General features: G+C 44.8%; 1 protein-coding gene across 1 annotated transcript in view; it reads left to right on the top strand.

The window, feature by feature from the left end:
- SERINC5 (serine incorporator 5) overlaps positions 1-13265 on the top strand; it is a 102078-nt gene that overhangs the window by 40072 nt on the left and 48741 nt on the right. Inside the window, exon 2 of the mRNA XM_047088493.1 lies at positions 1739-1906. Within this exon, the coding sequence (XP_046944449.1) occupies positions 1739-1906 (168 nt within the window). The remainder of the gene's footprint in view (positions 1-1738; positions 1907-13265) is intronic.

The following is a 13265-nucleotide window of genomic DNA, read 5'->3' as shown; positions in this document are numbered from 1 at the left end:
TGATTATACTATGGGAATGTTCTATCATGGGAAGGATTAACTGCTTTAAAAATATTTCTTTTGGGGCACCTGGGTGGCTCAGTTGGTTAAGCGTCTGACTTCAGCTCAGGTCATGATCTCGCGATCTGTGGGTTCGAGCCTCGTGTCGGGTTCTGTGCTACAGCTCAGAGCCTGGAGCCTGCTTTGGATTCTGTGTCTCTCTCTTTCTGCTCCTCCCCTACTCGTGCTCTGTCTCTCTCAAAAATGGAACAAACATTAAAAAGTTAAAAGAAAATAAAAGTATTTCCTTTCCCAAATAGAATAAATATCTTACTGCATTTGAATTTGAAATGCAGTCAGTAAGACTGGTTATTTAAGACCATAGAACTAAAAAAAGTTAGCAGGCAACGAAGGAGACAATTGGGAAAGAATTTGGGAGGCGAGGAGGAGGAAGGCAAGGCCCAGAGAAAAGCCAGCCCTGCCAGTGGGAGGAGAGGGGGAAATTTGAACAGATGGGTTGGCAGAGGTCTGTGACATAGGGATAGGGAATGTGAGTGAATTGTGAAGGAAGGTGGCCCATCAGGACCCCATACAAGCAGTAGTGTTAGATCTCACCCGTGTGATCTCTTAGCCCCGCCCGAGTAGAGTAGCTTATCTTACAAAGCAGCCTAGCCTTAGGATTCCAGAAGAGTCTTTCGAGGAAGATGGTTTGGAAAACAATGTAAGATGGAGAGAGCCCATTATAAGCATGTGAAATGATGAAATACTACACAAAGTGCTCAAACAGGGGTGTTACTGGACAGAGAACCTGTACTGAACTCTGGTTTGGCTGCTCGCCTCTCAAAAATCAATACTTGAGAGACAGGTGATGGTGGGAAAGGAGAGGTTGGCATTACTGAGGAAGCCAGCAGCCTCCTGGTGGACTAAGGTCCCAAAGATCATCTTCTCGCCCAGGCGAAGCCGGAGGGTTTTAAAGAGGAAAGTGTGGGACACTGGGGTTGGGGGTGGGCTACCTGGAGGAGAAGGTGGTGCCCAGGCATTTAGTCCGCATATGCCTACATGACCCTCAACAGGCTTGCGGGCACCAGCAGCAGCTATTTTCAAATGTCGTCAGGACTTCTCTTCTGGGCAAGACTGGTCCTTCTCTCCTCAAGGCCAGTGGTCTGCAGATCTCAAGGAAGGTAAGTGAGTTTGGCTCACTCAGACCAAGGGAGTGCATAAGCTTAATGCTGGTTAAGCCCTAAGACCTATTGGAGTGGTGTTACAAAGGCAGTTTCCTGCAGTAAATGAAGTAAGATGTGATTATAGCCTCTTGTCTGATACCTATGATCTCTTCTCATTGGCAGTGATGTTTACAGTGTGATGCTTGTTTTCAAACCATTGCAGGGTCCTGAAGTGCCTTCCAAATCATCACCAAGAGATTGAATTTTTAGGTTTTAGACTTCTTCTCGTACTCCTTAGCTGATCCCTGAAATCTTTGTTTCCCCTCAGAGAAATGATTATAGTGCTTCAGGTGAACTGTGACTTTTCTTTTTTAATGATTGGGCCTCTCCCAAGCCACAGTCCCTTCTTTTTAATTAAAGACAATATCAGACCAATTCTGGTGAAAGCTTCATTTGCACACTAATCTGTTCCTGCACGTTCTGTAGGCAAGATGGCTCAGAAGACTGATAGCCTGGGAGGTCGACCTGCAGCGGTCTGGGGTTAATGGGTCCGTAAATCAATGGCTCTAAGAGGGTGTTTTGTGTTCTTTTCCTAGTTGGCCTGCTGCTGTGGGTCTGCTGGCTGCTCCCTCTGCTGTGACTGCTGCCCCAAGATCCGACAGTCCCGGAGCACCCGCTTCATGTATGCGTTGTACTTCATCCTGGTCGTTCTTCTCTGCTGCATCATGATGTCAAAAACCGTAGCTAATGAAATGAAGGAGCATGTAAGTCTGCCTCATCCTCCTCCCTCCCTCCCTCCTTCTTTTCTTTTCTTTTTTTCTTTTTCTTTTCTTTTCTTTCTTTTTTATTGCTTTGGATTTACTTATTTTGACAGAGAGATTTAGAGCATAAGCAGGGGAGGGGCAGAGAGAGAGGGAGAGAGAGAGAATCCCAAGCAGGCTCCATGCTGTCAGCACAGAGTCCGGTGCCAGGCTCAAACCCACAAGCTGTGAGATCATGACCTGAACTGAAATCAAGAGTCAGATGCTTGACCGACTGAGCCACTCAGGTGCCGTGGCCTCTTTTGAACTCTTCTCATTTGATGATGATTGGTGAGGGTGTGTGGGAAAACTTTCCCTGTAAAGGATGGGGCCCAGCCACGCTGGTGTGGGTAGGGGTATACTCGTTATCTCCAGACCTTCCTGAAGCCTCTTCACTGCTTTCCTGCCAAGCAGGGGAACCATTCAAAGTCTTGAACTTTAGCAGTAGAACAGATACAGTCTGTTCTTTGGTGTATTGTGTATTCGGTCTATGCCTTGTTTATAACTGTTCCTCCTAGATGTAGTCTTTTCTTGTAGACTTGGTACTTTTCCCTTGTAAGGATGGCTTCCAGTGTCTCAAGTAGCAGCTGTTATAATAAACTCTATTTGGCCTACTTGGGAAGCCTGATAAAGCTTAGAAAATGATGACATGATGAGGAGTGGGCAGTAGGGCGATTTTTACTTTGCTGACATGTCATTTGTGGTTCGGGTGTCTCCAAGGGTGAGGAGTGGATTTTTAGACATTTCTTGGGCAATGTATGCAGAAGTAGGCCTGGTTTGTGATGCTGATGAAGCAGGGCGTTTTCCTGGACTTTCCCCAAAGAAGGCATTTTAATCAGCCAGATGACAGGGGCACGTGTTGGGGTTTTTGAGGGAGCCCAGTAAATAACATTTCCCCTCTTAGTCTCTAAACAAATAGGCAAAAAAGACCGAAGTGTCAGTAGATGGATGCCAGACATCACCCTCTGTCCCTCATAAGCTCATATGAGAGAGTGTGGCTTGGATCTGCAGAGAAGTGGGCCTCCTAGTACTGAACCCCAAAACAAGTTAGACTTTTCCACTGAGGGAGCCTACCCAGGCACCAGTCCCCCTAGGCTGAACCATATTTCCCCTGCAGAGATATACAGTTTTCCAAGAAGAGTGGCAGGGGCACTCTTTGCCAGGGGCAGCTCTTGTCTAAGGGAAAGGGGGAGAGCAAAGGCTAGCTATCCAAACCCCATTTTCCTGGGGCCCAGCAGAATGAGGAGGGGGAGAAGGCTAGGGCCAGCACTCTGATGGAACCCCACCACCGTGGAGACGCCATCACCAGGAACAACTCCCAAGCAAGTGTCTCTTTTCCCCAACCTCATGCTGAAGCTACAGGCTATCTTAAATATACTCTCAGTGTAATGTCCCCGATTTCGAATCTGAGAGACCACCAAGGAGCCGATACCGATGCAAACGCACAAGGGTTTATTTGCAAGCTCGAGCTTGGGCCCAAGTATACCCGACACAGCGGAGCAGGGACTTGGACCCCTAGGTTAAGAGGCGTAGCAGTTTTATAGGGGCCAGTGGCCAGTGAGATTGTAACACACACAGAAAGTTGCATAGTCATGTCGGTCCACATGCAGGTGGCCAATTGAATTACAATTTACCCTATAGTTTGAACTAGCCTATCGCTCTGGTCCTAATTGGCGCGCAAGTTTGGCGGGCAAAAGTGGGGTTTAAGAATTGGCGTGCAAGTTTTGCGGGCAAAAGGTGGGGTTTACATTCTTTGGCGGTTAGGGGTTCCGCATTCCTATATGAGCCGGTTTCCAGTAAGGGTGTGCTCAGCGGCTTGACTAGGGTGGGGGAGTGTCTTAAGCAATAAGTAGGTCATGTGGGGGTTACACATGAGCTGGTGGGTGTAGCACAAAATGGAGTTAGTCTTGCTCTGCTTGTCCAGGGGTAGGGGATTTTTGTTAAATTCCTTGGGTCCCACATCAGGGGATTCAGAACAACCATTTCCTTAGAAACACTCGACATATTCTTATCCATTAGGCTCTCTGAAGTTTTCTGTTGTGCATTACTTTTTTTTTTTAATTTTAATTTTTTTATTTTTTAAAATTTACATCCAAATTAGTTAGCATATAGTGCAACAATGATTTCAGGAGTAGATTCCTTAATGCCCCTTGGCCATTTAGCCCATCCCTCCTCCCACAACCCCTCCAGTAACCCTCTGTTTGTTCTCCATATTTATGAGTCTCTTCTGTTTTGTCCCCCTCCCTGTTTTTATATTATTTTTGTTTCCCTTTCCTTATGTTCATCTGTTTTTTCTCTTAAAGTCCTCATATGAGTGAAATCATATGATATTTGTCTTTCTCTGACTAATTTCACTTAGCATAATACCCTCTAATTCCATTAGTTGTAAATGGCAAGATTTCATTCTTTTTGATTGCCAAGTAATACTCCGTTGTATATATATATACACACCACATCTTCTTTATCCATTCATCCATCGATGGACATTTGGGCTCTTTCCATACTTTGGCTATTGTAGATAGTGCTGCTATAAACATGGGGGTGCATGTGTCCCTTCAAAACAGCACACCTGTATCCCTTGGATAAATGCCTAGTAGTGCAATTGCTGGGTCATAGGGTCGTTCTATTTTTAGTTTTTTGAGGAACCTCCATACTGTGTTCCAGAGTGGCTGCACCAGCTTGCATTCCCATTGGGCATTGCTTTTATAATTGCGAGTGTATGGTCTGGAATTTGGGGAAACTACTGTCAAAACCTGTGACACTGCACTTCTTCCCTGATTACTTTAATTTTTTTTTTAATGTTTATTTTTGAGAGAGAGAGAGAGAGAGAGAGAGCGAGCAAGGGAGGGTCAGGAGAGAGGGAAACACAGAATCCATAGCAGGTTCCAGGCTCGAGATGTCAGCACAGAGCCTGATGTGGGGCTCAAACTCATGAACCATGAGATCATGACCTGAGCCAAAGTCAGATGCTTAACCCCTGAGCCACCCAGCTGCTCTGTGCTTTAAACATTGGATGTCTCCTCAGTAAGGCACTGCAGTGGGAGCTCTGGAGCATTCAAACTTGTGAGAAATGGAGCTTATCATCCATCAGTCATCTGAGGCATAGAACAAGGGGGAAATTAGTCAGTGCCATATGAGAGGATGCATGAAGCACTTTGGAAATTTGGAGGTGGAGAAACCCAGAGCTAAGACTGCCTCGTTAGGCTACATCAGGCTGTACTGCACCTTGGTGGTAGTTACCACCAATTGTCTTCCGCATACCATGGTTTAATCTTGTATGTTTGTAGCAGGACGTTTGAGAGGAGGAAAACTGAAAGGGCATTTCATCTCCTTTTATTACCTTTGTTTTTCAGGTAACGTCATATTCTCTTTGTCAGTTCAGCAAGCATCGGTTTGAGGATCCATTGTGGTTGTGATAGGAATTCTCAGTGTGTGTCAGTTGTCTGTGGTGCATTTCCAGCCCTTAAGAAGTTTTCAGTCTTGGTAGAATTTAGCTTTGGATCCAAGAAACAAAACCTGAAAGTATACAAATGTGTAGTGATGAACCCATGAGCAACATTATTGGAGGTAGGGTTCATTTGGGAGCCACCGGTATACATTTTAGGACATGACTTTCTTTTTTTAAATTTAATTTTATTTTAGAGTGAGAGGGTACAAGTGGGTGAGAGGGGGAGGGAGGGAGGGAGGGAGGGGGAGAGAGAGAGAGAGAGAGAGAGAGAGAGAGAGAGAGAATCTTAAGCAGCTCCATGCTCATGAGATCATGACCTCAGCTGAAATCCAGAGTCAGATGCTCCACCAAGTGAGTCACTGAGGCCCCCCCTAGGATATAACTTTCATAATACTAATTTTAATATTTGATTGCCATCCAACTAACCTGCCCCATGAAATAGTCCCTGACAACTCCAGCTAGCATGTATGGTTTCTAAGTGTTGGTAGAACATTTAAGAAACAGAAAGCGTTTCACTAAGGGAGTGGTATCACTAAGGGAGGCTTCATGGAAGTGACTTGTGTGAGAATAATGAGTACTTTAATTGCTAATATTTATTGGGTAATACCACGCACCAGGTTTTATTCTGAGCATTTTACCTGAATTATCTCGGTTCATCACTGCTGCACTCAGCTAAGCATTATTCCTGCCTTACATATGAAGAAACTGAGGCATTGCATCCTTTAAGTACCTTATCCGAGGTCTCCAGCTCTAAGGGGTACAGTTGGGATTTGAACCCAGGCTGAATGCGTTCTTAGTGATTGGCTGTGTAGGTTGACAGGAGGGAAGAGAACAAGGACGAGGCACGTGTAGAAGGACAGAGATGAGACATGGGGAGGTAAAATGACCTTGTGGGAATTTTATTGCCAAAGTCGGGCATTTGACCGTGGTCTGATGGCCAGTTGGAAGCTATTATCAATTCTTGAGTAAGAGTATGTCCTTGTCAAAACAGATGGATATTTAGGGAGGTGAGCCCAGCAGTCCTGTGTATGTACAGTGTGATTTGGGGTCATTGCAGAGGGAGGGATGGAGGAAGGGAGAGAGTGAGAGGGAGAAGGGGCCGCCTGGACACCTCACACTGGCTCTTGTAAATGTTTCTATGCCTGTCTCCTGAATGTACTTCTTTAAAAATGGTTTGGCTGGGCTTTCTGCATAAGGAATGAGGTCCCTGTGGGCGAAACCAATCCTTTTCCATCTTTAGGGCTTCATAGTGGGCAGACCAGCTGGTCACAAAGTCAGCTTGTTTGCAGCCTATAGAGTAGAGGCTGACCTCATCCTCAGGCGATGCTTGAGGGCGGGCGTTGAAAGGTCCCCTTGTGGGGACACACACTGGGCTTCTGCTGCAGTCCTTCCCCCGCTTTGTTGGGCTGTGGTAATGTTTGAGGATGTGACTGGAAGAGGAGAAAGTGTGTGTGCTTGTAACTGCCCAGATGGGAGTGTATAATTGCCTCCCACCCGGCATTCTCACCTTTATGTGCAAGGGACGGGGGCTGCTGGGGTTAAGAACACGAGGGCAGCCCTCCTATTCAGTTGTTTTCAGTGTTTGCCTTGGTTTCAAAAGGTGGCCTGTGTTTAAAATTGAGCAAGAGGGAACTGCAGGGAGCCGCGGGGCCGCACTTCATGCTGCCTTGTGTCACTAGGCAAACTCCTCTTTCCCGTGAGAACTTGGGCTCAGAGGAAACTGCTGTGCTGGTGGAGTGGGGCGTGACTTCTGTCTTCTCCTGGAGCATGGTTCCCATCTTAAATGGAGGAGCCATTTTACTGCAGGACATTCATGTCATTAGGCATGTAATTCAAGCAGGTATGGTCTTGAGATACTTGATGCCTAGGGGATTAAAAATCCATTTCAGAATGTAGGGTGACCAAAAAAACCCCCACAAAACAACAACTCCCAAATGGGGAGGGTAGGTATTTTGAGAGAGATTTAAGTCTACTGACCTGCACCACTAAATCAAGATGGAACTTCTCTGGAAGCAAATGATGACACTTTGAGGTTTTGACCCCCCTGTAATCTGCACTGGCTCCCCCCCCTTTTTTTTTTTTTGCATTTATTTATTTTTGAGAGACAGAAACAGAGCACAAGCAGGGGAGGGGCAGAGAGAGAGGGAGACACAGAATCCAAAGCAGGCTCAAGGCTCTGAGCTGTCAGCATAGAGCCCGATGTGGGGCTCAAACCCACGAACCATGAGATCATGACCTGAGCCGAAGTCGAACGCTTAACTGACTAAGCCACCCAGGTGCCCCTCCCCCCACCTTCAATAAATGTTTATTCACTTTTGAGAAAGTGTGAGCAGAGGAGGGGCAGTGAATGGGGGACAGAGGATCTGAAGCAGACTCTGTGATCATCACCTGAGCCGAAGTTGTACGCTCAACTAACTGAGCCAGCCTCCCAGGTGCCTCTGCTGTTTTTTTTTTTCTTTCTTTCTTTCTTTCTTTCTTTCTTTCTTTCTTTCTTTCTTTCCTTTTTTTTTTTATTTTTAAAAGTTCTTTTTTTTCCCTTAATTTGAAAGAGAGAAAGAGAGCGCATGCAAGCAGGGGATGGGGCAGAGGCAGAGGGAGAGAGCGAATCTCAAGCAGGCTCTACACTCAGTGTGGGGACCAATGTGGGGCTAGATCCCATGACCTTGGGATCATGACATGAGCTGAAATCAAGAGATGCTCAGTTTGCTAAGCCACCCAGGTGCCTCTGCACTGGCATTTTGAGAGGGACAAGAAAGAGAGGTTCTTGTTTCCTGTGGAGGAGGGGCCTCTGAAACCAAACGTACATTGGAGAAGGAAGGACAGGTGATTGATATGGCCCTCGGGCCTTCTTCCCTCTGAGCTCAGTGAGCCAGGCCAAGTAGGAAGAGCCCTAAATGCACCTGACCAGAAACTTTTTAGGTCCTTTCCTTCACTCCCATCCTATGTTATCACCACACTGCTCTAATCCTTGAGATGGGTGGTAGGTCAGTACCTGAGATGGCTGGACCTTTGCGTTTTGTTTTCTTCAGAACCAAAACACATCTTCCACATTGTGGAAGACTGGTTTTTGTGCTGTATGTTTGTTTTAAATTTAAATTTTGAAGAATTAGTTTGTGTATCGAGAGGAAAGGCTACTAAGATCTTTTGTTTTTGATAGCAGCCTTTTTTTTGTTCATTTGTTTTTTTAATTGTTAATTAAATAATTAATTAAAGTAAACTCCATGTTTAACATGGGGCTCGAATTCATGACCCCAAGTTCAAGAATCGTGTCCTCTTCCAACCGAGACAGCCCAGCGCCTCCCTTCATTTGTTTTAGAAGACATTCTGCTTTGTTTGTAATCATACTTTTGGAAACATGTTTTACTTTTTGCGGTATTTTCTCCTCATGGGTTTAGGTCCATTTTCCTTTAAGGGAGTAATAATGCAGAAAACTGCAGTCCTCCTGTCATTGGTTATTCTTGCCCTGGATGAAAAGAGCTTTTTGTCTATTCAACACAGGGTAATAATGCTACAGGGTAGAGTGGGCTTTAAAAGAACTGTGGACCAGGTCTAATAGGATCGTGAGCAGGACTCTTGGCTGCAGTTTCCTCAGTGTCTTAAAAGCATTTCCTAAACTCCATTCTCTCCCTGAACTTGGTGAAAGTTAGTCTGACGTTAGAACCCTGCCCTCGCCATCAGCCAGTGCCACTCCCAGAGACTGCAAGTGAGTCTGGCCAGTGGTTATTATCGTTGTTGGTGTTGTTATTTTAAAATTTATATTTGGCTCCTTGAGAGAGGGCGAGCATGCCATAGCTCATCATAGGTCCCAACACAGGTTGTTTGCTTACAGTGTCTCACACATTTACCTTTACCCTTTGCCCCGAAGAAAGGCATTTGGATTTGCCACTCCTGAAACAGCTTAAACTCTTGAGAAAAAGCTGTAAGTATGAGAGTGGACACCAGGCTTCTCTTCACCCACCTCTGTTTCGGTGAGCAATAGGGAAGTTGCTGAGTGGAGTGTGTTAGAGCGGTCTGCGCATGTCTACACCCGTAGCCCCAGGCTGAGATCCAAGGAACCCTTTTCCACCGGAACTAGTCTACCCCTTGCTTATTGCAATCAGGCATTTTTATACAAGTAACTATTTAGAATTTTTCTTGATCCCTTTGGTCCACTGGGCTCAATGGACCACTCCATTTCTGGACTAATGTGTGGTGGAGGTGGGACACTGAGTTGGATCCAAACCAGGCCCTTTCTTTCCCAACTAATAATCATCATTCCCCCCCCCCCCCGCCCGCACCCCACCACCACTTTTAAAATCTTAACTACATACTGTAATTACAATTTCTACATTTATTGTGAAGTCCAAAATGCACCAGGTAACAGGAAAGGAGGTGGATGTTAAGGCTGCTAACTGTGGATTTAGGCTCTTTGAACAAAGGTAACAAGATAGGCTTAAAGAATTTTTCTCTATTTATTCAAAAAATTCTGTCTCATGACACATTCCCTAGTGTATGCTATATAATTTTTTTTGATCTGTATTTTTCAGTAATTTTCGCTGTTCATTATTATCTTAGAAGGAGAAAGGAGAAGGAGATGTGGTAGCAGGAAATTCATGTATATTACCAACATTAATATAAAATCATGTGCAAGTAGATGAAAGCAAAATAGTTAAAGAATTATTTTAAGCTGGGGGCGCCTGGGTGGCTCAGTCGATTAAGCATCTGACTCTTGATCTTGGCTCAGGTCATGATCTTAGGGTTCATAAGTGTGAGCCTTGCATTGGGCTCTGGGCTGACAGCATGGAGCCTGCTTGGGATTCTCTCTCTCCCTCTTTGTCTGCCCTGCCCCCGCTCAGGTGCACAACATACATGTGTGCTGTTTTTCTCTCAAAATAAATGAACTTAAAAAAAAGAAAGAATTATTTGTAGCCAGTTTAGTGCCAAGGCCACATCCAAATCTTGTAGTATCCATCATCCAGAACAAAGCGGTCAACTCCTCCTTGCCTAAGCCCGAGACACAGTCCTCTGCCCTTCTCATCTGCTGCCTTTCCCCTTTCCCTGGGGCAGCTCATTCATTTCTAGCTTTGGTTGTACCTGTATGGATTATCTGCTAGTTAGGGCTTGCTTTTATCAGGGCTGTGCTGGGGACTCTAGGAGTTGCCTTCCCCTTCTTTTTTCCGGATCTAGTGCTGACCACGTACTTAACCACAGACAGGTCATAAAAGTATTGGGTTTCCACTGTGCATTCCGGTCAGTTCTGATTCACCTCTACCATGCTCCTTGATGTCACATTCCAGTTGTGTTATTTGGATTTGGATTGTTTCTGAATGTCCCCAGCTTCACACATTCACTTCCTTTTGACATCTTTCTTCAGGTGGCTAAATCCCATGAATGACTGCTTGCCATTTGTATTTCTCCCAGATGACACCCCATTTCCAAATTCTGTTCTCACCACAGTGTACAGATGAGCTTTCTAAGGAAAACTACTTTCTTTAGAAACAACTTTGAATTCAGAAGGCTTTTTACAAGTACATACTTTAGTCCATTGACATTTAACAATACTTCGGTAGTTCCTAGTGTTGACAGAGTTCTGATGCAATATGTTTGAGGCTCTGAAATTTGGTAGATGAGCACTTGACTTTTATTTTTAACCTGTAGTATGAAGAGGAATGTGAAGGCATTAGAGTTAGTATTGTTGGTGGGAAAGCCCTCCCTGTGGTAGTCACAGGCGATTTAAAAAGAAAGAAAGAAAAAAAAAAAAACACTGAAACACAGTTTCTAGGCAAAGGCTCTAGTTGAACAGATAAATGGAAAAAAGATCTAGCTTACATTTATGATGTATTCTACTTTGTGAAGAGACAGCAAGTATCCTATGGTTATGATATGATAAGGGTTATGCAGAGAAAATTATTATCTCTTTTAGAATATGATTTAAATGATAAGTTAGAAGGTATTTTGGAGTTTTTGTTGTTGTTGTTGCTTTTAAAGGTTTTTATTTTTGAGTAATCTCTCTCTACACCCAGTGTGAAGCTCCAACCCCCCAAACCCAAGATCCAGACTCACATGCTCCACCAACAAAGCCAGTGAGGTGCCCCAAAGGTTAGAAGTTTTAAAATGGGAGAATCTTACATCTTAATTCTAACCAGACCCCTCTTTTGCCAGGTGAGTGGGTGGGGCCCCGGGAAGTGGCTTGTCCAAAGCTGTGACCCCAGGTAGAGCTGAGACTAGAACCCAGGAGTGCTGGTCTCCTGGCTGCCTGGCCACTGCCTTTTTCTGCACCGCTGGGTCTGGTTGTCGCTTAGATGGTGACAGAAGTATAACAGGGAAGGCCTTCGCAAACTTCTTCCTCCTGACTGCTAATCTTTTTTCTGTAGCCAGTGGAGGAGGAGGATTCCTTCTGGAAACTACCATCTTTAGCAGCTTTCTTAGCTTATCTCCCCCACCTGCTTCCTTCCTGTTGTGAGGGCCAAAAGCTGGGCTCAAGGGACGACTTGTTGGTCTGAAGTAGAAAATAGGAGCAGTCAAAATCTAGTATTTATTTATCCAGTGGCTTTGCATGTAAAATAGAAACTGCCTTCAAGTTGTGTGTGCTGTAATTATATTTTAGAAGTAAGCAAACAGCAATGAAAAATATTCCAGTTTGATCCAAAACATTGAGTGGTTTGTCCCAGCATAGAATGGCAGGTATTCACACCGAAGCTGGAAAATCTGGCTCTTATTTTGATTTTGATGTTTACCAGCTGAATGTTAAGAAAACTGTGTACCTGAGACCTGTCAGGTGTTATTATGGAGCGTTAGAGCTCTGTAGAGTAGAACTCCCCATTCTTAGCTGGCATTTTATGTTTTTGTGTTAGAACAAGAGTCACATTAGCAGAAAAATAATAATAATTGCTGACTTGACCCATTTCTTTGATTCTGGAGTTTGTTCTTTTTGTTTTGTTTTTGTTTTTGTTTTTAAATTCAGCTGGGATAGAATGCTTCTCAGAAGTTGTCTTTCTGAACAGCAGCTGAGTTCATGGTACTGTTGTGCGTTGCATGTGCCAAGTTTATCAATGAGTATGTTTCTCAGGTTAAAGGTGGATTTGGGCCATCAAACCCCAAGTCCTTTGTGAGGACACCGTGGGAAAATTCTCACTGTGCCCTAATGAAAATTTTCCTGTGGGGAGCTGGTAGTGAGGTTCCACCTCTTAAATGCTCTGGGTCCCCTCCCTTCCAAGGGGGAGGGACTTTGGGGACACATGTTTCCAAACAGTTTTATCTTTGGTGTAAATTCCATCCAGACCTAACAACATGTGGGAGAAAACAGAGTCCCTGCAACCCTCCCATCCCTCACCCCTCCCCTCCCTCAGGCCTCACCCTTCTGCACACAAGTGAATTCCGAATTCCAGGGGGAAAATGATGGTGGGAAATAGTTCTGTACTACAAGCAGTCATTTGAACTAATGGATACCCTGCTGAGAGTCTTTTTTTTTTTTTTTTTTTTTTTCCTCCAGTCTGAACCAAGGGCAGAGAGGTTTGATCCCTGTCCAGTAATAATGAGCTTGCCCGGAGCCAGAGAAAAAGAAACAATAGTTATTGTCCTTAGACCTGCCGGTCTGTTACCTAGAAACTTTGGGGGAGGGGCATCAGGTGTTAAGAGGATCTCTGTTTCAGGGTGGATCTGGCTATGGGAAGTGAAGAATGATAGGATGTGAGAACTCAAGTTTTCCTGCCCCCTTTCTTTGTCATCCTCAAAAGCATCTCTTTAGCAGCTGTCTGCCGACGGGACCTTGGAGCGCTCCGCAGATAAATAGGGCAGACAAGAGCTTACGGTTGGAAATGAACAGTTCTGTCATTATAAAAATGGGCCCGAGGGAGCAGACAAATGGCACAACACAGAGGGAACTAGGAGTGGGTA

Source organism: Lynx rufus, unplaced genomic scaffold (genome assembly GCF_022079265.1).
Source record: "Lynx rufus isolate CCGP_SWC_20201006 ecotype Redwood Valley unplaced genomic scaffold, mLynRuf1.p SCAF_1, whole genome shotgun sequence".
Lineage (NCBI taxonomy): Eukaryota > Metazoa > Chordata > Mammalia > Carnivora > Felidae > Lynx > Lynx rufus.
The sequence above is the reverse complement of the archived record's forward strand: the minus strand, read 5'-3'. Positions and strand labels throughout refer to the sequence as shown.